The sequence below is a fragment of the Notolepis coatsorum genome (genome assembly GCF_963971535.1).
Source record: "Notolepis coatsorum genome assembly, chromosome: 6".
Lineage (NCBI taxonomy): Eukaryota > Metazoa > Chordata > Actinopteri > Aulopiformes > Paralepididae > Notolepis > Notolepis coatsorum.
In genome coordinates, this window is record NC_140170.1 from 106825279 (window position 1) to 106850247 (window position 24969).

At 46.4% G+C, this 24969-nt stretch overlaps 1 protein-coding gene across 1 annotated transcript in view; it reads right to left on the bottom strand.

Moving 5' to 3' along the window:
• Positions 1-24969, bottom strand: part of arhgef10la (Rho guanine nucleotide exchange factor (GEF) 10-like a) — a 356918-nt gene that overhangs the window by 54999 nt on the left and 276950 nt on the right. Inside the window, exons 20-22 of the mRNA XM_084315714.1 lie at positions 13486-13703; positions 11986-12143; positions 8097-8239 (exon numbers count right to left, since the gene is read on the bottom strand). Of these exons, the coding sequence (XP_084171840.1) occupies positions 8097-8239; positions 11986-12143; positions 13486-13703 (519 nt within the window). The remainder of the gene's footprint in view (positions 1-8096; positions 8240-11985; positions 12144-13485; positions 13704-24969) is intronic.

Consider the following 24969-nt stretch of genomic DNA (forward strand, 5'->3'; position numbering starts at 1 on the left):
ACTCTGAAGCTGAAGGTTCTTCCTTCCTTTGCTGCATTTAAAAGTATGATCTCCGACCACTGTGTGTTGACTTGTGTGTCACTATTCTTATTTGCTGTGCCTATATGTATGAATTTGCTGATAAACTGTGTCTTTGTTTTGTAAGCTTTTGTCAGTAATATGTACAAAATATCAACTGAGTCATGGCTGACTTTTGTACATGGCACCACATCTGAACAGTAAAATAAGTAAACAATTATGTTAGAATAGAAATTGTGAGAAACAAAACGCAATGTCCATCACTGTAGGGATCATCTTTCCATAATGTTGTCCGACACTTATTACAGTCTTTTTTAAACAAGCTATTTTAGTGGACCTACCTTGATTTGATCCACTTTTTCTCCCATTTTTCTCCCATCCCAATTTTCATATCGTCCAATTCAACCCTCCCCTGTCTTCAAACGTTGTTTCTTGCCTCCCACAAGCCGGCTGCAATGTTGACTAAGTCATACATAGCACGAGTCCCCTCCGATACTCGAGGTAACAGCCGTCGCATCTTTTCACTTGTGCGGCTCGATCTTCCAGCGTCGGGGGTCCGGGCTTTGGAGGGGCCCCGCCCCCGTCGCTTCTTGATTCTACTGCGCAGGCGCACCAACCGACCTGTAGGAGTCGCTGTCCACAACGCCCGATCCCCACCCTTCAGTTTCCCTCCCCGTAATACGGCCAATGTGTATTACTGTGGACGACCAGCTAAACTGAAAGCAATGTGGAGAGCGGGGCTCGAACAGGAGGCATCTCCAGCATTCGTTGCGAGCGCCTTGCCCACTGCACCACGTAGCCGCCCTTTAGTGGACCTACCTTGATGGATGCTATTGCCCTAAAACAGTACATTGTAGGCTGGCTCGTGGCAGCTGGCTAACGCTGTCGTGTGAATGAAGACATGACCAAAGGAAACTTCTGAGAGTGTCAGAGAAGATTTCAAGACCACAGCACAGTCTGTGCCATCATCAAATGGGGGGTCGGGTTGACCTCCTCCCTCCACCTTTTACACACATATGCACACTGCTGCAATTATCCACACACATTCTCTCTCTCTCTCTCTCTCTCTGCATCTCTCTCTCTCTCAGTCTCTCTCTTTCTCTCTCTCTCTCTTTCTCTCTCAACATACACCAGACTGTGCATCGTGACCCCCTTGCAAGAGACTCTCTGACCCAAGGACTTATCACACCGATGGGATGCACTAAATAACCCTTTCCTGAAGGAAAACTGAGTACTTCTTTCAGCGTCCCAGATTGCATGAAGTATGTGCAGTTTGTCGGATTACAGTCTATTGACATAAAATTGTCTTCTATGATATAAGCCACATGGCTTTTGAACACATAGGAGCGGCCAGCCTTAGGTTGAACTCCTTTTCTCTGGAAGATAAGAGAACAGTGGAATTTAAGTGCTTTTATTGGCCTCACACACAGCGACTCTCCCATACAGGATCATAGAAGAGGAGAATGATTTCTGTCACGTTTTTAATAGAAATACAGTGTTTTACACTCCATGGAATATGTGAAATATGAATGTCACCTATATTGACGTGTTTATATGCTCTTGCTTCACAATATATTTTCTTTGTTATGATTTGATTTATTCTCAGCTTGGTGTTTATGTAATCGTTAAATAATGACAGAAAATATGCCACAAATGTCTGTTTCAACCTCTGATGCTCTGAACAGACTTCATAACCAGAATAAGAGTTTGAGTCTGATATTGTGCGGCTACGTGGCGTAGTGGGCAAGGCGCTCGCCACAAATGACGGAGACGCTGGGCTTGCCTGTTCGAGCCCAGCGCTCCACATTGCTTTCAGTTTAGCTGGTTGTTCATACTAATACACATTGGCCGTATTAGGGGGTGGGAAACTGATGGGTGGGGATCGGGCGTTGTGGACAGCGACTCCTACAGGTCGGTTGGTGCGCCTGCACAGTAGAATCAGGAAGTGTCGGGGGCAGCGTGAGCCTCCCAGCGTTACTCCTCGCCACTGAGAGATCGAGCTGTGCAGGTGAAAAGATGCGACTGCTGTTACCTCAAGTACCGGAGGGGACTTGTGCTATGTATGACTTAGTCCACATTGCAGCCGGCTTGTGGGAGGCAAGAAACAGCGTCCGTGACAGGGGAGGGTTGAATTGGATGATACGAAATTGGGATGGGAGAAAATATAGAAAATGGGAGAAAAAGTGGATAAAAAAAAATTGTTTGAGTCTGATTAAATGATGTGGTCTGATATATTAAAGACCTAAAACCCGCCCACAAAGAAGGTTATGCATAACTAATCAAATGGCATGGGAAGTTAAATGACACCTGGCCCCCAGCTCCAAAGGACAGTGGCTAAAAACTATTAACATTAAGAAATCTACAGATCTTGTGGGGGACAACCTGCCAGATCGGTTCATCGACTCCTGATTAAAATCTGCCTCTTCAAAATAACAAAGGAGAATATCCTATACAAGAAGATATCTTGTGCTGCAGCCAGTTTAGGAGAATAGTCCTCGTGGAATCTACCTCCCTCAGAGAGAATTACGGATTTCACACCTGAACATAGCTGCAGTCTCGCTGTGAGCCTCATCGCCTTATCTTTACCACCCTGGCCAAGGAACAGTACGTGGGGTGGGAGCCTAGAGAGACGGACAGCGGGGAAAGACCAATGAAAAGGAGTGGAATGAGAGACGGACAGCGGGGAAGGACAAATGAAAAGGAGTGGAATGAGTTTGAGCGCACAACCCTCGTGCCTCGAGCTCCAGAGTCACATGACGCACTCCAGGTGCCAGTGGCAGCTTCCTAATAGATCCCGGATATGAAGATATGGATATGAAGTCAGCTCTCCTGAGTCCACATTAATGAGGGGAGACAAGGTTAGCAAAGAAGCAACCGCTGTATGACCTGTTAAGCTCTGTGGGAGATACAGTGAACCAGAACTGTGTCTGCGCTGCGTGGCCACTCAGCTGGTTAAGCTCCTGTCTCTAGAGGACCAGGCAGGGAGGAAGAGGTGAAGAAACAGGGGGGGGAAGACAGTCCTTGTTTAACTCATTCCTCTGCTGACACCTACTCAAGTGTCAGTCCGGGGCGGGACGGACATTGGTATCATCAGATTTCCAACAAGAAGAGCGTGGTGAGGAATCACAATGGACAGGTGCAATAGGGTGGGGGTGGATCCCAAGGCTGAGCAGTGGGCTTTGCCGTCAATATAATACTGCGGATTCCATGCTTTCCATGCATGTTTCCATGCTATAGCCTACAACACTTTCACATAGGAGATACACAGTATATCCACAAGACATGACAAATGGGAAGGCACGGGGCTTGTACTTATGTATAATTGAAAACTAATGTGAATACATTTGAGCATTATTGAATCTTATCTTATCGCAATCCTATTTTTCTATTATTTGGAGTCTTACTAACTAATAGGGGCCAAAATAGTTTCAATTGATGCAGAATGGAGCAAGCTAGCTACAGCCTGGTGCTGTGAACCGCTGCTAATGTCCTTGTTTTTGGCTGTTATGATAAGAGTATTCTATATACAGTACATCCACATGACATGACAAAGGGAACGCCACAGGGTTTTTACTTATGTATAATTGAAAAATAACAAGATTGAATTTGAGCATTATTCAATCTTACTACCATTAAAGGATGATGCCAGTATTTTTTTTTATCTGGACCCTATTTCTATCATTTGGAGTCTAACTGACTAATAGGACCAAAATAGTTTGAATTTATCCAGCATGGAGCGAGCTACAAAGGAGAATATCATATACAAGAAAATATCCCCTGCTGCAGCCAGTTTAGGAGAATAGTCCTTGGAATCTAACTTTTGATTGCAACTCTTCAACGCTGTTGATTCAAATCTGTGATTGCTTGCAGTGGCGTTGCCTAACAACCTAGCTATGCTGCATTGACTTGAACTACACAGAACAAAACCACTTGTGGCCTGCCCCTGGTTAAGTCACCATTAACCTTACCTGGCGGATTCAAAGTGAATCTCCACCCGATACCTGGAGACTTTTGCCAAAGCCACTGAACTACTTGAACTTTTTCTGTGAGAACTGGACTGTTCTGGTCCCGACAGACCGAACCAAGGACGCCTGTCCTCAAGCCCCTTTTCTTCCTTGCTGCCCTCATGGACCCTTTTCAGAGAGTACCTACCTGTTTCCCCAGGCCTTTTAGCTTTTGCTGATTCACACCTACCTTGTATGTTGTGTGTTTTTACTGTTTTTTATTATAGTGCCATTTAAATGTACAGCACAACTCTCAGGATGATTGTCAATGTATTATATTCCTAATATCACCCTAACTTCATGTCTTGTGTTTATTGTGTGCATTTGTTTAGTAATAACGTTTTATTTTTGTCATTAAAGTAAAAGGTTTCTTTCTGGTCATATGAATTGGAATTGGAATGAGTCTACTACTCAGATGATGAGCCTGATACAACGAGTTGACTGTTCATCTTGCTGTACAAAAACAGTGGTGTCCCCAAATTGTATTATAAATGATGTATGTTTTTATACTACAAAGCTAGCTCACTCAATAGGCTACTGGATCACTTCCGAAAATAATCGTCTCTTTCAGTCAGTTAAGATTCCAAATGATGGAAAAATAAGGTGTTACGTGCCAGGCTGTTTGTCACTGTGTCCTGTATCTGTATTGCAGCTGATTGCTGCTAATTGAAAAGCTGCCTGTCAGAGCTCAAAAGGCCATCCCCCGCCCCACACGCTGCCACTCTACTGCTGGAAGACACTGTGGGAGCAGTGTCTTCCTCCCTTCCACCACAATTGACCTTTTGTTTGTGCTAGTTATTATAATAAATATATCCTTTTGGTTTAAACTTGACTGTTGGTGTCTATGTCCCCTTTATGTTGCTTCCCTCTGAGCCAGGGTCGTAACATAGGGTCCAGGTTATAAAATACTGAATTTATTCTTTAACTTGGACAGGTTAGTCTGTGTTGAAGAACATTTGTTATTGTCTCCCATAGCCAGACAACTGAGCAGAAATGGTCTACATAATCGTTCATGATAATATACATATGTACAGTAAGCTACACATCTATGAGAATGACTTATATAGCAGCCTGAATATTCTACAAAGTATTCAGTAGTGCTAACTAACTGTTACTTTCCCTGTGTGTGTATAACGTGTGATTAACAGTGTTCCTTTGGATAGCCTAACAGTGTTCCTTTGGATAGCTCACCCAGTCTAACAACGAGGTGAGGTGCTACTCTTCTCCGGCTGCAGTATGGATTACTAACAATAATATTGAGCCCTTTTTCCCTTTCTGGAGCGGTCCTTGAGTGGGACCAGTGGAGGTTGCCAGCAGGGGGCGGAGTGGCAGTGGTGGCAGGTGGAGCAGTGGAGAGAAGCAAGCAACGAGGAAGAGGGAGTTACCTGGAGGCAAGGGGAGCAGGAAGCTCTCTTCGGCATTGGACTTGGCCGCGAACAGTCGCAGCCACAACGGGCGTGTGCTTTGGAATAGCCCCGTTGAAGAAGTTAATGAAGGAGAGCCCCGTTGGAACAAGCAGCGGGTGATGAGAAATACTTGCTAGTGACGGGTTATCCTAGAAGTATCAGCGATAGTGTGTGAGTAAGAGAAACCGAACCAAAGGACTAACGTCTAGAGCTAACGAGACTAACGTCTAACGTTATCGGGTTATAGTAGTTACTGTGTGCGGTATAGTAGTATGCTGCTAACGGCTCCGTGTGACTTGAGTAGACTACCAGGCGCGCTGCGCTGAAGAGACCGGTGGTATAGCCAGCCACGTTGCGTTAGCAGTGTAACCGATATAGCAGGAGAGTGCGTCGAGACCCAAAACTTAGCTGTGTTTAGGGTAGTCACAGTATTAGCTCGCGCGACAGAAGCAAGCCAGCAACAGCAGCGGTGGACGTTTCCCAGACGGTACAGAGGACGCCTCTTCCCACCAGCAGAGGACGCCATACAGCACGCTCCTCCAGCTAACCACTGCCTGCTGTTCGCCCAGCCTGCTGGCTGTGCTCGCGGATCGCAGACGCCATCTTGTCACCCGGACGAGCGGTGACAAGAGTGGGTCCGCCATCTTGGCTAAGTACTAACAGTACCACGTGTATCAACAGCAACGTCCATTGAAGTGAACGCTAACAACCAGTGTCTAAGGGTACCCCGAACAATTTAAGCCGGCTTAGGTTAGGTTTTCTTTTGGTAACGTGGGCCCACATTTACTTTTTATTTTTTTATTTTGTTATTTGTTTATTTGATTATTTGGTTCTTGAATTCCCAATGTGTACTACTACTCCCACAAGCAGGGATAATCCACCCTTCTACACTTAGTAAGATGGAAATCACGACTGAGATAGTACAGTAAGTAGACAGTAACCCTTCAAAATTCAGAGACCTACTATAATATGATTGCCTGATAGGCAGACTTGCATTCTGTTTCATTTCATTATTCTGTATGAAAGTGCTTCCAGTCTGACCGATTTTAGTGAAGGGTGTTACCAAAGATGGAATCCTCATCTCATAATGTCAATGAGCAACACCGATCACATAGTAACACCATAGCAACCAAAGACTCATGTCTTGCTAACTTAACCTTGTCCCCATGCAATTGTATGCTATGTGAACGTTGAAAGAATGAAAGAATAAGCTAGTCAACTATCTAGTTACAGTAGCTAACGTATTTAACAAGCTAGCTTAACGTATCTAGTCTACCTGTAGCTAATGCTACAGATAACGCTGGTGATGACAATCAACTCCAACATTTACTAGGCGGGACTAGTGATCCAATGAGAAAGAGCCAATGAGGAAAGCAACATCATATCCAGAATCGCACAATATTTCTGCATGGACAGCACCATCCGCAAGAAGCATGAAGCGGGTTTAGGGCTTATTTAAAGGGGACATGCATTATAAATGGCTTTTTTCAGTGTTTAGCATTGTTATATAGTAATAGGAGTTAGTATCAATGGGTCTGTGTCTCTAAATACCATATTGGCGGATTGCTCTCATTCAGTTGCGACAATTTCCTCCTCCATTTAATTAGGTCATTCTGATTTGACTGGCAAGGTGACGTAATGAGGCGCTGGTGGAGCTGATTGTGATCCGATTGGCTCTGTGGTTGGAGCCAATGCCCGCCCACAATTTTCATTTTCATTGTAACCCGACACTTCCTCAAACTGGGTTTGACAGGCAGATAACAGCGAGAGGGAGAGAGAGAGAGAGAGAGAGAGAGAGAGAGAGAGAGATAGAGAGAGAGAGAGAGAGAGAGAGAGAGAGAGAGAGAGAGAGAGAGAGAGAGAGAGAGAGAGAGAGAGAGATGAACTTTGCAGAACTTTGTAGCCTGTTCCTGATTCCACTTCTCCGTCCTATGTGCTTTCGTTTTTAACGCGCCGCCATTCCCTTTGTTCTCGTCTCGTCTTATCTCCGGTGGCCAATATTGGCATAAAGTGTTGTTAAACTCCTCTTTCAGTCCGGAGTTTAAGTCCATAAGTGACTGGTATGATGTCCATGCCAGCGTATTTTTTTATAAAAAAGGTATTAAAAATAAACACAATAATAAAAAAAGGCGCACAATCTCTGCGGAGCAAAAGCAATGGCGACTGACCTGGGCCGCGCCATCTTGTGTCTAACACTTGCTCCGCCTAATCATTTAATTACTTATTTTTTATCTTTTTGACTGAATAACAAAGTGAATTTGTGTTTAGTGTTTATTTTATATTGAGTCACATTAAGCATTATGTCCTGACCACAAGGATTGTTCTCGATTACTAAGTGTGACATGGCTAAACTGCCATAGAAATGTCTAGAGGTTAAGACAATTCGTACTCCCTTTTCCACTCACACTCCATGGTGCCAGCTATTGTATCAATCATTTACCATGGTACTGCCATGGTAAAAGTAATCTATTACCATGGTGCCACTTTTGCACTTAAACATGATATGATCCAATTTAAACCATGATACTCGTGGAATTTCCATCCTTATTTGGTTATTGCCATGACCAAATAATGATGTAAATACCATGATACCCTTTTGGAAATACCTTAAGGGACTGAGGAGGGGTAGGCAGCCGCGTTAATTCAGCATTTGATCTAGACAGGGTACCTGAGTGGCGAGGCTAGAGCTGTCTATGACTATGACAGAGTTGCCGCAACTGGCCCATACGGAGTCCTCCAGAGCCAACAGGGTCCGGACCGGTTCCGCACCTACAGTCACAGATCTGCTGGAGTCTGGGTCCCACAGATCATCTGGGGGGAGGGGTGACAAAGAATAAGAACAGTATAAAAGGAAGAAAATGACAGTATAAACAACATTACCCCCTGGGAAAACAACCACTGTGTTCTTTTGAGACAGCCCTCTAAATCATAGACGGTCTTATCAACTATAGTGATATGAATATGCTCTAAACAAATACAATGCAGAAAGTTACCCTGGAGTTTACTTGACAAAACTATTTTAATAGTTATACAATCTTCAACAGTATCATAAGTATCAGTCAACATTGTAAATAACTCTCACACGCACGCACACACGCGCACACACACACACACACACACATGCACACACACACACACATGCATGCACACACTGAAGATTATGAACCTGAGGTTGATTGAAGAAAGACTCCGGAGTTTTCATTGAAACCCAAAACACTCTGCTGCCCATACAGTACCACCCACATACTAATAAGTCATGCGTACATTCAAGGTCTTCCCAGCCTGTACGGTGGCTGAGGCCACGAACGAATTGGAGGATGAGTGTGGGAAGGATGCTATGAGAGATGCTGTTGATTCATGTGACACCGTTCTAGTTGAAGAGGCTACAAGGCCTGGCTTAGGCTGCCAGCCTTCCCACAGTAGCTCTATTATTCATGATGTTTCACTTGTGGGCAGGGATGGTCCCAGTATGTCAGTTGATGATTCTGACATTGATTCACGTGTCCACACTGACTCTCTGCCACGCACTAGGTGTGCTAGTCAACCTAGTTACCTGTGTCCTGTACAGCAGGAGCCGCCTTCACAACCTGGTCTGATGAGTGGCAACCATTTTGATCAGGACAATGTTATTTTGTGTGACGCCATTTTGGATGGTATTCCAGATGCTTTTGTGACTGATGTATTGCCATGTTCCAGGGACGGTGGGGCTGTACCTGAGGCGGTGCATCCTACTCTGGATGTTCACGGTTTGCAGTATCCTGAACTGCCAGTGCCAGGTGGGATGGATATGGGCGCGGTGGTGGTATCAGAGATCTATGGTTTTTGTTTTTCTGTGTTCTGTCCTGTTGAGCGCAGTGAGCTTAGCTCTCATATTGATTTTGGTTTGCAGTCTCTTTTTGACAGGTCGGTATCGGTGGAGGGGCCTGTTGAAATGGAGCTCATATGTGATAAGGTCTTGGTTTGTCGATGGGGTCCTAAGCCTTACGCCTCAGTGGAGGAGGAGCCTGCCCCACTCCAGCCATATACCGCAGTGGAGGAACCTTTTGTAAGGACTAGCTTGCCCGAGAGTCGGGACAGGGTTGTTTTTTGTTTTACACAGCATTGGCGAATGTTCCACAGTGGGGAGCATGCGACAAGGTTGATGGTCGTGTTCGACAGGGGCCGGCCCATTATCTCTGTTGTGGTAGTGGCCCTGACAATTAATGGGTCACAATATTTTTTGTTTACGGGTTTGATGTGTAGTGGTTGCCTCTTGGGCAACCATTTTGGTGGGGGAGGTGTTATGTACCATGAGCTTGATTACTCCTGTGTCACTGTGCAGGCAGGTGAGGGCTGCTAATTAGCTGATTGCTGCTGATTGGATACCTGCCTGGCAGGTTAAAGCCACTTCCTCAATGCACATGCAGGCTGACGGTTGCTAGAGGAGAGTGTGGAAGCAGAGTCTTTTCACGTTCCACCATTCTTTGATCTTTACTGTGTACTAGTATTCATTGTTAGAGTAGTCTTTTGGTTTCAACACAGGCTTTGGTGTCTGTTTGCACTTATGTTGCGTCCCTTTGAGCCAGGGTCGTAACAGCGAGTGAGTTCGGATGCAAGAGCAGACGCAATTACAGGAGAGGAAAGATCGTTTTTAAGGTTTTTATTGATTCCATTTGGGGCAGGTGGTGCGTGAGCGGGCGCTCCGCCGCAGAGAGGAACAGAGTCTTTGTTCAATCAACCTCAGGTTCAACTTCTTCTATTGTTCACTTTTTTTTTTCTTTTTACAGCCAACCTTTTTCCTTTTACGTTTGAATAATAGGGCACACGTTGCAGCCACTGTGGTGGCACATTGTGAAGTGGATTAGATGTTTCCTTCCACAGTGCGTTAATGAAGCAAAATTAGAGAGGGATGTGCACCCAGCCATTTAATTAACATTTTGAGTTGTTTATTTCTGCCTCATACCAGAATAACTTTACAATGCATTCTGACTTCCCCAGGTTAATTGCTTGGCATGTTCTAAATGTCATTCTTCCACCTTTTCCAAAGTAACGAATGTCCCTCTAGCCCTTTTCACAAAGCCATGCCGAGGCTTACCCCTCCGTAGAGGCAGCCAGGCTAGCTGCATGGGAGCTTGCGGCCTGTCGTCAAATTACTTTGAGACCTTGTGCATTACGTGGAACTAAAGGAGATGCGTGGAGCCTCCGTCAGACGTGTTGGTAAAACACACTCTTCCCTATGCGACAACATGCTACACATTCACACGCCTTGGTATTTTCTTACTTGTTTTTCTGACAGTAGTGTCATGTGTCATTCAAAGGTATACATCTTGAACAGCTGTGCAGAATGCCAGGCCCCCTATCAGAGTTTTTATTTTCCCCCAGTCTTTCCCCCCCACCCCCTTTCTTATACATAGCATGAATAATAATATTTAATCGGCATGCAGCAACCTGGCGTAATGAATCATCCTTTCTGCTTGGGTGGAGCCCCGGAGGGAGGCAGGCACATTGACATACTGTAGCCAGGTACGGAGCACCCTGTGATAGAGCTATTGTACTCTGGAGACCGCAGAACGACTGCAGAGATGGTGTTTAAACCCCCATGGCCTCGCGATGCCTGACTGAACACGGCATGCCAACCACCGTATACAGGAGAGGTGCTATTTTCTCTCATAGATGTGTGTGAGAACCACTGGGTATGGAGAAATAAAAAAGCGGTTTCCACGGCAATGCTTTCAAAGGTAGTCCAAAATGAATATGCGTTAAAAAAAATAAAAATGTTAAGTATGCTCTCAGACACAAGATGGATTCCCTGAAAATCCTATTAGGCATGACACGTAACACTGTGCTACAAGGAGACTGGGCGTTGACTGAAATGAGATTCCTCGCACAGTTCTAGTAGTGAAGCGTTCACTGCCAAACATGAAGACACCCATGGGTTTGGTGTATACTAGCAGCTTGATAGATGCACAAATTGGAACAAGAGAACAATAAGGCTCATTTGCACCATTAATTTGATTGGATTACCCTTTCAAAACAAAAAAAAACGTTGTTACTGAACAAGCCCCATTAGTAATCTGTAATAACAAACATGTTCAATCCATTTCAGTGTCACATCTAATGCAAGGGAATACAATGACTGACATTATCCTTTCAGTAGCAAAAAGGGATAGGAAATTATTACATGACCTCATATTAATTGCTGGCTAATATTTCTAAGAGCATTAGCAATGTAATCTGTTGCCAAATGAATGTGTGCTTTCCCACACTCTGTTGCACAGAGCGATTGGAAAATACTGGATTGCTGTGAATGCTCTGACACACACACACACACACACACACACACACACACACACACACACACACACACACACACACACACACACACACACACACACACACACACACACACACACACACACACACACACACACACACACACACACACACACACACACGCACAAACACACACAGACATAAACACTGATGGGCCTCTTCACATGGCATGCGTATACAGTACGGATAAACAGGGCCCACTGAAGCTGAGCCTTGTCATGGGACCCACGACAGGACAACCTTACCCGCACGACTCCGTCCGTAGACCAGCATGTTCCCGTTCCTCAGGCCAGCGAACAGGAAGTTGGGGGAGTGCTTCAGGCACAGCACAGGGCAGCCCTCTGGGTGGCGCAGGGTCAACAGGCATTGTGCCGCCATGTCCACGCTGCCATAGACCACAATGCTGGAGCAACAAGCACACACACACACACACACACACACACACACACACACACACACACACACACACACACACACACACACACACACACACACACACACACACACACACACACACACACACACACACACACACACACACACACACACACACACACACACACACAAACGTTGACATGATAAACGAGCGTCATTTGTAATGACAGAGTACCTTTGTTTTAATGCTGTTTGATTTAACAGTGCACTTTGAAGCAATGCCTCGTGCATGTGCAACCACTCTGTCTTTCTGCTGTTGTGAAATGCCATCTGAACTTATTGTCTTGAATGACAAATGTACACCTTTGATTTGTTTCTCTCTCTCAAATAAATGGTTAAGTGGCATTGAACTTGACAGCTGTTTGTGTGTGTGCTAAAATACTGAACTTTGACATCCATTTGACAATATTGAAATCCATGTACTGTATGTCTTTGTCTCACAGGACAGGCACCTGCGCAAGGAGATTAATGAGTCAGCATAAAAACAAACATCTTTCATGCACGCTTCCATATAAATGACTAAGAAAACATGGGAGAGAATAACAAACCGGTAATATCATGGCAAAATCTGGAATGCAGGAGGGCTGTTTTCTCGGGTGTGGGAAAATAATTCATTCACTACGACTGTGACAGAGGCTGAAATTAAACTCGTCCTCCATTACGTGGACAGTCACAAGAAATCTGAAAATATTGGATTTGAAAATAAGAAAGGTCCTGCCATCTTTGTCTGGCAGGACCAGGAGAGTATCGAATCAACTCTGATATGAAATATTGACAGGCAAATCATTATTCTAGGAATCTTAGGGGACCGTATCAAAGGATAATACAGAATATAATTTTCCATGGAAGGGGTGAGCTTCATAGACAGGTTTTATGGGCTAATATTTTATACCATAATGAATGCACCATATATCATCCTTATGAATATAATAATATCTGCAATAATCCTTCTTTATCTGTCTTCCTCTTGTCTTTTATCTTAATATCAACAATAATATTTTAGCAATTGCTTTGTGCAATTTGCATTACATACATTTGCATTCCTTTTTAAGCTGCTTGGACTAACAGATGGAGGTTTACACATCAAGACATTACAATGCATGGCATAAGGCATAGACATCAGTCAGTATGTGAAAGTCAATTTTATACTTTTTGAAGTGACAGCTAACCCGAATCTGACTCTGAATTCACTCCTGATGCACAAAGCCCCATCTATATTGTATATGGTACTCAAAGCGGGTTAAATCAAATGCTTTGAAATAATCTGCAAACAATTATATGACCCAGGTCTGATGTGATGCGAGTCCCACCTCCCATCATCCAGTCCCACGCAGATGATGTTGCCAGTCCCTGAGGGGCTCCTCTGGACCCCGCCCTCCACATCTTCAGATGGACAGGCCTCTGGTACGTACTCCAAACAGCGCACTGGAGAGCCCAGTTGCAGGCTCTTCACGGCTCGTGGTGTGGGCCTGTTGAGGGAGAAGATCTCCAGCTGCCCTTGAGAGCCGTCTCCTCCACCACCAGCCACCTGCAGGGAGACATATAGTTGAGAAATATCAGGACTCTATTTTCCATTGAAAATAAGGATAGACTCAAACCATATGGAGAGAGAGATGTAAGCGTAGAGTGCAAACTGCATTTTGCTCATGCTTGCAATGTGTTTGCTGTCTTAAGCTAATTCTCGAGGCCAGAGGACAAATTCTTTACCTGTCAGCAATTTAGATTTCAGGACATTTCAATTCAAATGTCCTATCCAACCATGTATTGAGTAGTCATCTCTGAATATCACTCAGAATCATGAACCCTAGTCTGTAATGAATTCACAATGTCATCACTAGAATACCAAACAAATCTTAAAACTAAAGAGATATTTTCATCAGCAAAGAACAGTGAAAAGCAGACCAATTAAAGCAGATCTCCTTGCATGAAGCAGGGCTGGGGTAAACGGGGAAACAGGAAGTGAGTGACAGATAAAAAAGGCACGGCCAGGATCTATGCTATAATGCTAATAACACTATTAGACACTGTTTTTTTTTTACTGTCAGTGTGTTTTTCCTGGGAGCCCCAAGTCGAGTCTGGGTTCGATTCCCAAGTCTCTGAGGAGGGATGCCCTCTGCTAGCCGCGCCGGATGCTGGCTCCCGCCTATCTTATGGAGACAGTGAGTGTATCCTCCCGGCGTGAGGGATGCGAGTTTGCGTGTTTTTTTGCCCGAACTCAAGGCGGCAGCAGCCCGCATGAAACGGAGCTTGCTGCCGATGCCGCTGTATATCTCTGGTAACGCCGTCTTGTGAGAGAGACGGGTGTTGTTCAGGGGCGGGGCTAGGGGGTGGCTACTTGGGCTCAAGCCCTGAATGTTTTCTGAAAAGCCCCGAATATATTTTGAAAAAAAAAAATTATTATACTTTTCTTTTTTTTTCTTTTTTTTTTGACAATTAATCATTGTTACATGACAATATGTTTTCACCAGATTTAACAGAAGCTAATTTCCATCTGTAGTCTATCCAGCTGCTAACTGTATTTGAGTGAGTTAAGTCTTGGTGTTATGGTAGAAACAACGTTCGGCGAGTTAACCATAGATCTTAGATCCTAATATGAAAAACGATGTGATTTAATGTTCTATGTCTTACCTTGACTTTGTCTATTTTACTGCTATCTATTTTATGCTTTATGTCTGCACTTTATGCATTGCTCTTGATCTGCCAATGTTGTGCTCATTTTTTGTACTGCTGTGAAGCACTTTGAGCTGCAATTCTTGTATGAAAGGTGCTATACAAACAGTGTATTATTATTATTATTATTATTATTATTATTATTATTATTATTATTATTATTATTATTATTATTATTATTATATTATTATTATTATTATTATTATTATTATTATTATTATTATTATTATTATTATTATTATTATTATTATTATTATTATTATTATTATTATTATTATTATTATTATTATTATTATTATTATTATTATTATTATAGTTTGCTTCATTAATTAAAGGGTGTGAATTTAAGTGTTTTATAGTGCCTTTTGTCCGCTTTAAGGTGGTGGTATAAGTTAAAGGTTGTGGTGTCGAAGTAAAAAAAATCCTATCTGGGCTAAGCCCCGGGATCTCCTACAATCCTAAATCCGCCCCTGGTGTTGTTCCCCCCTTTTTTCAAAGAAAGAAGTTTGGGATAAAGAAGAGACAGTAGGCTGTCTGAAGTGATCAGGCCTGCACGCTGTTCCTCACATTACACAGCTTCAGTAGTAGCCGTTAGCTATACAGTGGGCCCGTGAGTGCTAAGCCGTTAGCTTGCTTCTGCGCTAGCCGGTAGCTATCGGTAGGCCGATAAGAGCTAGCTGATTAGCCGGCAGCTGGCCGTTGGTCGGAGCCGACGGTGGGCCTATGAAAGGCTAGCTGTTAGCTTCGTGCTAACCGTCAGCCTAGAGTTAGCTGTTTGCTAACAATTGGCGTTAGCCGTGGGGAAGTAGCAGGCCCTGAACACTCTGACTCGCCGTCATCTCTGGCAGAAGATGTCGTCGGCTTGCACCATGGCCGGCCGCAGGATGTGGGCGAAATGCCGGAGCGGCTCCAGCCGTCGCCGCTTCTGGCCCCGCCAGCAAGAGGCCTTGTCAACATGGTGGACCAGCCTTTGTTGCGGCCATTCATCCTGCGTTCCGGGGGTCAGGTACACAGTACATTTTGCAGAGTACATTTTATTCAAACTGAGTCCATTTGAGCCCAAGTGAGTAAAATTTTACTCAGTTTGAGTAAAATGTACTCAGTTTGAGTAAAATTTACTCAGCGAAATTTACTGTGTAGGATACACTATGCCCCACTCCCCCCCCCCCCCCCCCCCCCGAATGTTTTGGTTAATAACAATGTTTTTGTTTATTTGTTGTTACATGAACCTTTTTCAATTGTTATTACTCACGTTGTGGTCTCTCTGGGAGAATCGCTGTGTTTTATTCCCAGGCTCGAGAGGCCATTGAAGCACAAGCGCATTTTCTTATTGGCCAAGAGACATGTCCGTGAGTTACAGGGCCTGTTCTGCAGACCACTGTCATTGTAAAGGATAAGGATAAGTGATGCAATGCAGTAGAGACAATTGTCTTCTACTCTGCTCCCTACCAGTAGTGTATATTGGGTCAGAGCCTCCTCCTCAGGGAATTTCAGAGCCTCCTCCTCGGGGAGTTTCAGAGCCTCCTCTGAGTTTCAGAACCTCCCTCTCAGTGAGGGAGCCTCCTCAGAGTTTCAGAGCCTCCTCCTCAGAGAGTCTTAGTCCAATGTGTTACATGAACCTTTTTCAATTGTTTACTCACGTTGAGGTCTCTCTGGGAAAACCGCTGCCTTCCCCTCTTACATAAGGAGCAGAATTGACACGGTTGTTATTCCCTGGCTCGTCATGTGTGTCTTTTTTAGACCGGCTCCCTGCTGCTCGTCCCAGACAGCAAGCGGAAACGTTGTGAAGCTCTTTCTTGTTAGAAATTCGCCGTCACTGTTCTCGGGTTCTTTGCGAGCATATACGCTGTTTTATGAAATCAGCGTATGGTCTTACGAGACCGATCAGCGCTGGCCCAGGGTGTTTTTTCAATGATTGAATATGCTTTGTGGGTCCGGCGCACCTTGGTTGCCCAACATCATAAAAACGCGGTCGTTATGCGGTCGGCTGGGAAGGAGATTTTTGTCTCTACCGAGCGCCAGTGCACTAGGTTAGACTCGACGGCTCACGTACATCTCCGGGGAGAGATGACGGAGTAGATCAAACATTGGCAGGGGGGTTCACGCCTTTGGGTGGGCCACCAAGAGCAGTGCGTTCGCGTACTGACCATCTTGGTGGCGCCCTCTGTGATGTTTTGGATCGACACGCGTACCTACCCCCCTCTTAGGACTGGGGGCGGCGGCGTGACTAGGGCACAGGGCTGGTCCTGGTCGCGCCGGACCGGATCAGTTTAACCCGTTGTCCGCCGGGGTGCAGACAGGTTCTGGTTCCCCGAGGGACTCTGTGCTTTTCCGGGGGGAAAATGCCAGGTCGGCCGGACGTCACAGGGGTTGATGTCATGAATGTGTGTGTCCTATACATGTCACCTTGAGTTGCCCTTAACAGTGGCATGCATTGGTCCATACTGTGTTGTACCTTTTTGCACAATGTTAGGGGGTTGGTCCTTCTCCATTTGTTTCACCCCTCCCTCCCTGTTAAACCGGAGATGGGAGGGGGCTGTCGGGGAGGCTGCTTCTGTCAACTCCTGTATGCATCCCTGTGTAGGTCCCGGTCCGCCAGGCCCAAGTCGGGCCTTGCCCTCAATAACCTGTTGGCCTGTGTTAACCCTTTTTAAACCTGAAACGCTTGAACTGCATTGTATAGCCTGTGTATACACGCAGTTGTGTTTCTGGGGTTTCTTAGTGGGTTAAGGGAGCACTCACCTCCTATTATAATAAACATAGGGGGTGGTTGTCTCCCCGGTGTGTTGGTAGCAGAGTCGACTCGCGGGTTGAGGCCGGGCTTGACCCCGTCTGCCCGAGAGTATGCCCCCGCATCTTTCATGACATCTGCCAATTGTGTCAAACTCTTTCTCTGAACCTCGACCCTGCAGGATTAATAAATTGGCGGGGTCAGGGTTCGTGGAGATTGTGACATGGTGCACAGCATACCGAAACACCCTTTCCGCCGGGATACTGTTCTTACAGTAAGCCCCTTAGGCGCCTGTCTAATCCGCAATGCTCCGGGCGCAGGTCGAGTTCTACTCTTGGGACCTGTCGGCCTGGATTGAGGGATCAACCTCCTTGGAGGGTTGTCTCCCCGGCGCGCCGGCTGGCCCCACGTTGTTGTGGGGGGGAAGCCTCCTTGGGAGCGCTTCGGAGCGGCGTGCCAAGGGGAGAAGGGCCTTCACCTGGTTTAGGCTCTGTCCGATACGCTGTGACCGTCTGGTGGGGTCTCGATGCCATGGCCTCATGGACCTCACCAGGCCCCTTTTTTCAGGGGGTCCTAGCCCCGGGGTGGCCTGGGCTGGGACCTCCTCCGCGCTCCACTGCTACGGCCTTGCCACAGGGTTGGGGTTTTTTGACTCCAACCCACGATATTGGGGGCTGTGACAGGGGTTTTGCTCACGTCCGTTCCCTGGTGGCGTGTGGGATGCGCGTCTGAGTAGTCGCGGGCCCTTCTAAACAAAGGTAAGTCCCACGGTCTGCTCACCCTGTGCGTTTGAGGCGCTAAACCCTCTTCGCACAGTCAGGTCCGATCTCCCTCCCGTCCCTCACTAGGGGGGGCCCGGATCCTCCCTGGTTCTGATGCTTGTAGGGGACCTCAGCGGGTGCATCTGTCGGGCTTACGCTCTGCTCAGCTCTTGTATTCCAATAGAGCAAAGCGTAAGCTATTAACGAAATATAACGAAGGTTATCCTATAACCCTAGTTATATGAGTAATAGCGAGCGCTTTGCTCTGACTCACTGAGGACCCCACGGTCTTCCGTTTCGGCGGATAGGGAAACCTGTGTGAACCCATTTCATTCTGATATCTTGAGGTGAGAGGGTCATCAAGAATCAAGAATCAAGAGGTTTATTTGTCACATACATACCAGGGCACAGTGAAATGCGGGTGGTCTTGCCCGCATTGATTGTGCAAAATACAATAATAAAATAGAATAAAATAGGCATCGAAAAAATTAAATAGATAAGACACAAGATATGCATGGTAAAAAAAAAGACATGCTAGGTTCCTGAGAAACTGGTTCTTATATACACTACTATGCAATATACAATTTACAATGTTAACTCTTAATGTATCTAAACTATACAGTACCTCCTTCTTTTAAAGTGTTTCTAAGATTACATTTTTGAAAGTGACATTTTGTTTAAAGTGATTTTTTTTTGGTTGCCGCATGAGTGGTGTGTGTGAGGCCAAGTCTACATTGTTGCCTCTTTCAAAATGGCATGAGGGGAAAAGACAACAGTGAGCGTGCTATAACTTAGTAAACAACAAAGGGCTTTGGGATGTGGTCGGTCTATTAACCAAGGCAGTACCTCATCTTGTATCTCAGAAGTGGGGCAAACAGCGCTTTGTGTGCATGTGCGTGTGTGTGTGTGTGTGTGTGTGTGTGTGTGTGTGTGTGTGTGTGTGTGTGTGTGTGTGTGTGTGTGTCGCGGGTGGGGGTATGTGTGTGTATTCATGGAGCGGTGGGAGTTCCCTCTCTTGCGTTACAGGCTGTGCCGTTGGAGGAAGCTGATTGGCTGGCTGGCGCATAGGGGCGGTGCCCTGGAACCCCGCGAACTCGCTCAAAAGGGAGGCGAGTATTGTCAGCTGGGGGCGAGACACAGAAGGACGAGACCCGGAGCAGAGGAGGAAAGAGAAACCCGAGGACGTCGACTGGTGATATTGCTGGTATCCACGGCGCTGTTGCTGCTTCCAGGAACGAAAACGGGAGTCGAGAGGACGCTAGCAGAGGACGCAGGACTGCGAGGATACACGGCTCTTTTTGTGTTTTTCCTTTCCTCCAGTGGAACCAGTTCATAGCGGCGACTGCGGTGTTTCCTCCAGAGTGGAAACGAGTGGAGCTTCAGACCGGAGGGACATTATCGCCACACCGGGCGCCGTGAGTAAAGAACACAAGACAGTGGAATACGTGCCTAAACAAACGAACTATTTTCCAGAGTGGTAAATGAAGACATAGACGAACGGTGACTGCATTTGGATTAGGAAATATTATTAGTGGCGTGAAGCTGAAGATTATCGGAACGGCATACAGTAAAGCCAGTAATACTGTCGAAGACTGGAACCTAGTATTGTGGATTCTCCATCCTCTGTGAACTACCTTTTTCTCTCTCTTTTCTCAATCATATGGAGGATATCTAATCAAGTGTGCATTGTGTCGAACCCGTGAACGGGGGGGGGGAACCGTGCTCTTGCTGACTGTGCCTTTCATTACAGGCGGAAGGACATTATTGCACGCCTGGTGCTTGGAGGGCCTAAAACACCCCAGTACAGACCGAACAGTTTTTAGCCCGAAGCCGAGAGGGGCTACGGGAGCGGAAGGAGGTGACGTCCTTCCGGCCCTCAGCTTCGGGCCCCGGTTATTAATAACCTTTCTTTTTGTATTGTTTGTAACTCAGCGCTTCCACTGCCCCAGACCTAGGTTAGGATATGGGAGGAATATTCTAGGCCCGGTCATAACCCCTAGTGGTGAACAACACCCACTATCCTATCCAAACCCCCTTAATTTACCGTGTGAACACTTAGTGTGTATTTTTCTACCTATATTCTCCCTAAAGCATTTGCCGTGGCTCCCCGAGGGATAGTGTGATATCGATGCTTATTTCAGGACGTTTTGCAGTGAACCGTGTGGTATAGTGTGATTCTAAGTTGACGTTTGATAAGTCATAGACCCGTGTGCAGGGTAGACTCTTTTTGCCTTCACGTGTGTAGTGTCTCAGGGGTGGGGATAGGTGACGTGGGTGGGAGTAACAGTCTGGGGGTGGGTTTACGGGGCATGAAGCACTTCCTCTTTTTAAACTACCCTAGGCTTAAGAGGCGTGGGTATTTTAATCTAGTTTAATAGTGTTTAGGTAGGTTTATGAATTTGTTCTTATGTATTAAAGTATTGCCTGTTTTTCTTGAATACCATTATGTAATAAAGTATTGCTTGTTTTTGCTAAACATTCTCTCCTTGTCTGTCTGTGGTCCTGGGGAATCTGTTGTGGTAGTTCAGCTGAGCTCTTTGGAAAGTACACCTGTGCGCTTGCACTTCCTAGCTGTAGACTGGGGTACTTTTCATTGGGGTCTGGTGACATTATTTTGGCGTAGTCGGTAGGATTCCCCATAGTCCACAGCAAACATGGCGGATGAGAATCCTGTAGAGATTAGTTTGGTGACAGCAAATACAAGTAATTCCCTGGTATTTGGGGTCGCATTGGGTTCCTAAGTCTAGCGGAGGAAAAAGTGACTGCTAAATACAGTCAGTGGCTAGTCTAGGTTGAGTTACATTTTTTTGTGTTGTTGTTGTGACCACGAGCGTTACCACCCCACCAGGGAAGAGACTTTCTGTTTAGCTCCCTTGAGAGCCCCGCACCTAGGAGGAGAGACTCCAGACGACGGTCCTGGAGAAAGAGCTCTCCACCACCCTGGAAGACAGCAAGATACCCCCCCGGGTCGTGAGTAAATGTTGGGCAGTGTCCTGTAATGTTTGACTTGAAGACGGAAAACATATGATGTGTAAAGACTGTGGAGGAATACGTTGTCACACCTGAGTGTTGGAGAACCTGGATACTGTTTTTTCCCCTTCTGTCTAAAGACTATGGAAGGAGGCCTGAATGACCAGAGCCTGGCTAGACCACGCACATAGAGAGGCCATGCTCCTCCCAGCGGCGACTAAGGCTTTCCCCCGGGAAGTGATAAAGGCATTGCCCCTGGAACATGGGGAAAAGCGGTCTTCGGAGATTCTTCAAGGACGGGGAGACGGACGTTGAGACGAGGATGGGAAGCCGGACGCTGAGATGAAGGAAGAGAAAAAGGGAAGACTGACTCTACGAGCAGGACGGGTCTGAGCCTCATGTGGAGGCAGCGCAGAAGATGCCCGGGGAAGGAGCTCTGAAGGTGCCGAAAAGGCCCCCTGCTTCTCTGAAGAACTGAAAGGGGGTGAGGCTGAGAAGGAATCTAAACCAGAGACTGGCGAGGAGGACGACGCCCAGGACGACGACGATGATGATGACGAATATGCAGAGGAAATGCAGGATCGGAAACTGAGCATACTGCAATCTCCCCGGAAGTGTGACGATCCAGACGCAGCAACCTGGGCAAACTGCCCCTCCGCTTGGTCCAGCTGTGATGGCCGGGACGGCCATCGATATAGGGGGGGGGAAATGTCGCGGGTGGGGGTATGTGTGTGTATTCATGGAGCGGTGGGAGTTCCCTCTCTTGCGTTACAGGCTGTGCCGTTGGAGGAAGCTGATTGGCTGGCTGGCGCATAGGGGCGGTGCCCTGGAACCCCGCGAACTCGCTCAAAAGCGAGGCGAGTATTGTCAGCTGGGGGCGAGACACAGAAGGACGAGACCCGGAGCAGAGGAGGAAAGAGAAACCCGAGGACGTCGACTGGTGATATTGCTGGTATCCACGGCGCTGTTGCTGCTTTCAGGAACGAAAACGGGAGTCGAGAGGACGCTAGCAGAGGACGCAGGGCTGCGAGGATACACGGCTCTTTTTGTGTTTTTCCTTTCCTCCAGTGGAACCAGTTCATAGCGGCGACTGCGGTGTTTCCTCCAGAGTGGAAACGAGTGGAGCTTCAGACCGGAGGGACATTATCGCCACACCGGGCGCCGTGAGTAAAGAACACAAGACAGTGGAATACGTGCCTAAACAAACGAACTATTTTCCCGAGTGGTAAATGAAGACATAGACGAACGGTGACTGCATTTGGATTAGGAAATATTATTAGTGGCGTGAAGCTGAAGATTATCGGAACGGCATACAGTAAAGCCAGTAATACTGTCGAAGACTGGAACCTAGTATTGTGGATTCTCCATCCTCTGTGAACTACCTTTTTCTCTCTCTTTTCTCAATCATATGGAGGATATCTAATCAAGTGTGCATTGTGTCGAACCCGTGAACGGGGGGGGGAACCGTGCTCTTACTGACTGTGCCTTTCATTACAGGCGGAAGGACATTATTGCACGCCTGGTGCTTGGAGGGCCTAAAACACCCCAGTACAGACCGAACAGTTTTTAGCCCGAAGCCGAGAGGGGCTACGGGAGCGGAAGGAGGTGACGTCCTTCCGGCCCTCAGCTTCGGGCCCCGGTTATTAATAACCTTTCTTTTTGTATTGTTTGTAACTCAGCGCTTCCACTGCCCCAGACCTAGGTTAGGATATGGGAGGAATATTCTAGGCCCGGTCATAACCCCTAGTGGTGAACAACACCCACTATCCTATCCAAACCCCCTTAATTTACCGTGTGAACACTTAGTGTGTATTTATCTACCTATATTCTCCCTAAAGCATTTGCCGTGGCTCCCCGAGGGATAGTGTGATATCGATGCTTATTTCAGGACGTTTTGCAGTGAACCGTGTGGTATAGTGTGATTCTAAGTTGACGTTTGATAAGTCATAGACCCGTGTGCAGGGTAGACTCTTTTTGCCTTCACGTGTGTAGTGTCTCAGGGGTGGGGATAGGTGACGTGGGTGGGAGTAACAGTCTGGGGGGGGGTTTACGGGGCATGAAGCACTTCCTCTTTTTAAACTACCCTAGGCTTAAGAGGTGTGGGTATTTTAATCTAGTTTAATAGTGTTTAGGTAGGTTTATGAATTTGTTCTTATGTATTAAAGTATTGCCTGTTTTTCTTGAATACCATTATGTAATAAAGTATTGCTTGTTTTTGCTAAACATTCTCTCCTTGTCTGTCTGTGGTCCTGGGGAATCTGTTGTGGTAGTTCAGCTGAGCTCTTTGGAAAGTACACCTGTGCGCTTGCACTTCCTAGCTGTAGACTGGGGTACTTTTCATTGGGGTCTGGTGACATGTGTGTGTGTGTGTGTGTGTGTGTGTGTGTGTGTGTGTGTGTGTGTGTGTGTGTGTGTGTGTGTGTGTGTGTGTGTGTGTGTGTGTGTGTGTGTGTGTGTGTGTGTGTGTGTGTGTGTGTGTGTGTGTGTGTGTGTGTGTGTGTGTGTGTGTGTGTGTGTGTGTGTGTGTGTGTGTGTGTGTGTGTGTGTGTGTGTGTGTGCTCATGTGTATTTGTGAGTGGAGAGTTCAGTGTTCAGTGTTCTGATGGCCTGGGGGAAGAAGCTGAGTCGGAGTCTCTCTGTTCTTGCAGCGTGTGATCGTAGGCGCTTGCCTGACCGCAGCAGCTTAAACAGGCTGTTGTTGGGGTGGTGAGGGTCTTTCATAATTCTGCAGGCTCTGGATTTGCACCTCCTGTTATATAAGTCCTGCAGGGGTGGTAGTGCAATACCCGTAGTACGCTCAGCTGAGCGCACCACTCTCTGGAGTGCCTTCCTGTCCTGTGCCGTGCTGTTTCCAAACCAGGCAGTGATGTTTCCAGTCAGAATTCTCTCTACAGCCCCGGAGTAGAAGGAGTGGAGTATCTTCCCCGATACTCTGAACTTCCTTAGCTGTCTCAGGTGATAGAGGTGCTGTTTCACCTTTTTCACCATGTCAGGTCCTCTGTGATGTGGACTCCCAGGTACTTGAAACTGCTCACCCTGTCCAAAAATGTAGCCTAACTTTGGAGCATCTTGAATCTGGGATCCAAGATGAAGGTGGCCTTAAAATAGGGGCCAGTGGGGTCATCAAAGATTGTCTGGAAGCGTTTAAACCAACAGCCAAGAATGTTGGCTCCTGGCAGAGCTTTGCACCGTTTCATTTGCCACCAGGCTTTGAGAACCTGCACACACAGGACAACTGAGGACAGAGATATACTGTAACATCCTCACAGACAGTGCGGGTTTACTGTGGCCTCCAGAGACACACAAGCATCCAAACACACAAACACATAATCTCCTCCCAGGCCCAGTGCCGCCCGGTGGAGATAATTACACTGTGTGGACTTGCTCTCATTCCCAAACAATTAACCGTTGCCATGGTTCCCAATATGATTTTATTCATTACTCCCGGGTGAAGCGTAGGTGGATGTCCGGCATCATAAAATGCAATGTCCTTCCTAGAAACGCACCGAGGCTGCCGCTTCCTAGACACGACACGGAAGATTTATTTTCTGTATGAATCCCAGCCTGTGAGTGTGACACAAGCTAAATATAGTCTTTAGCCTCCTCTCCTCCGCGCTCACCCTTATTTGCATGCAATCATTTGTTTGATTTGTATCAGCGTG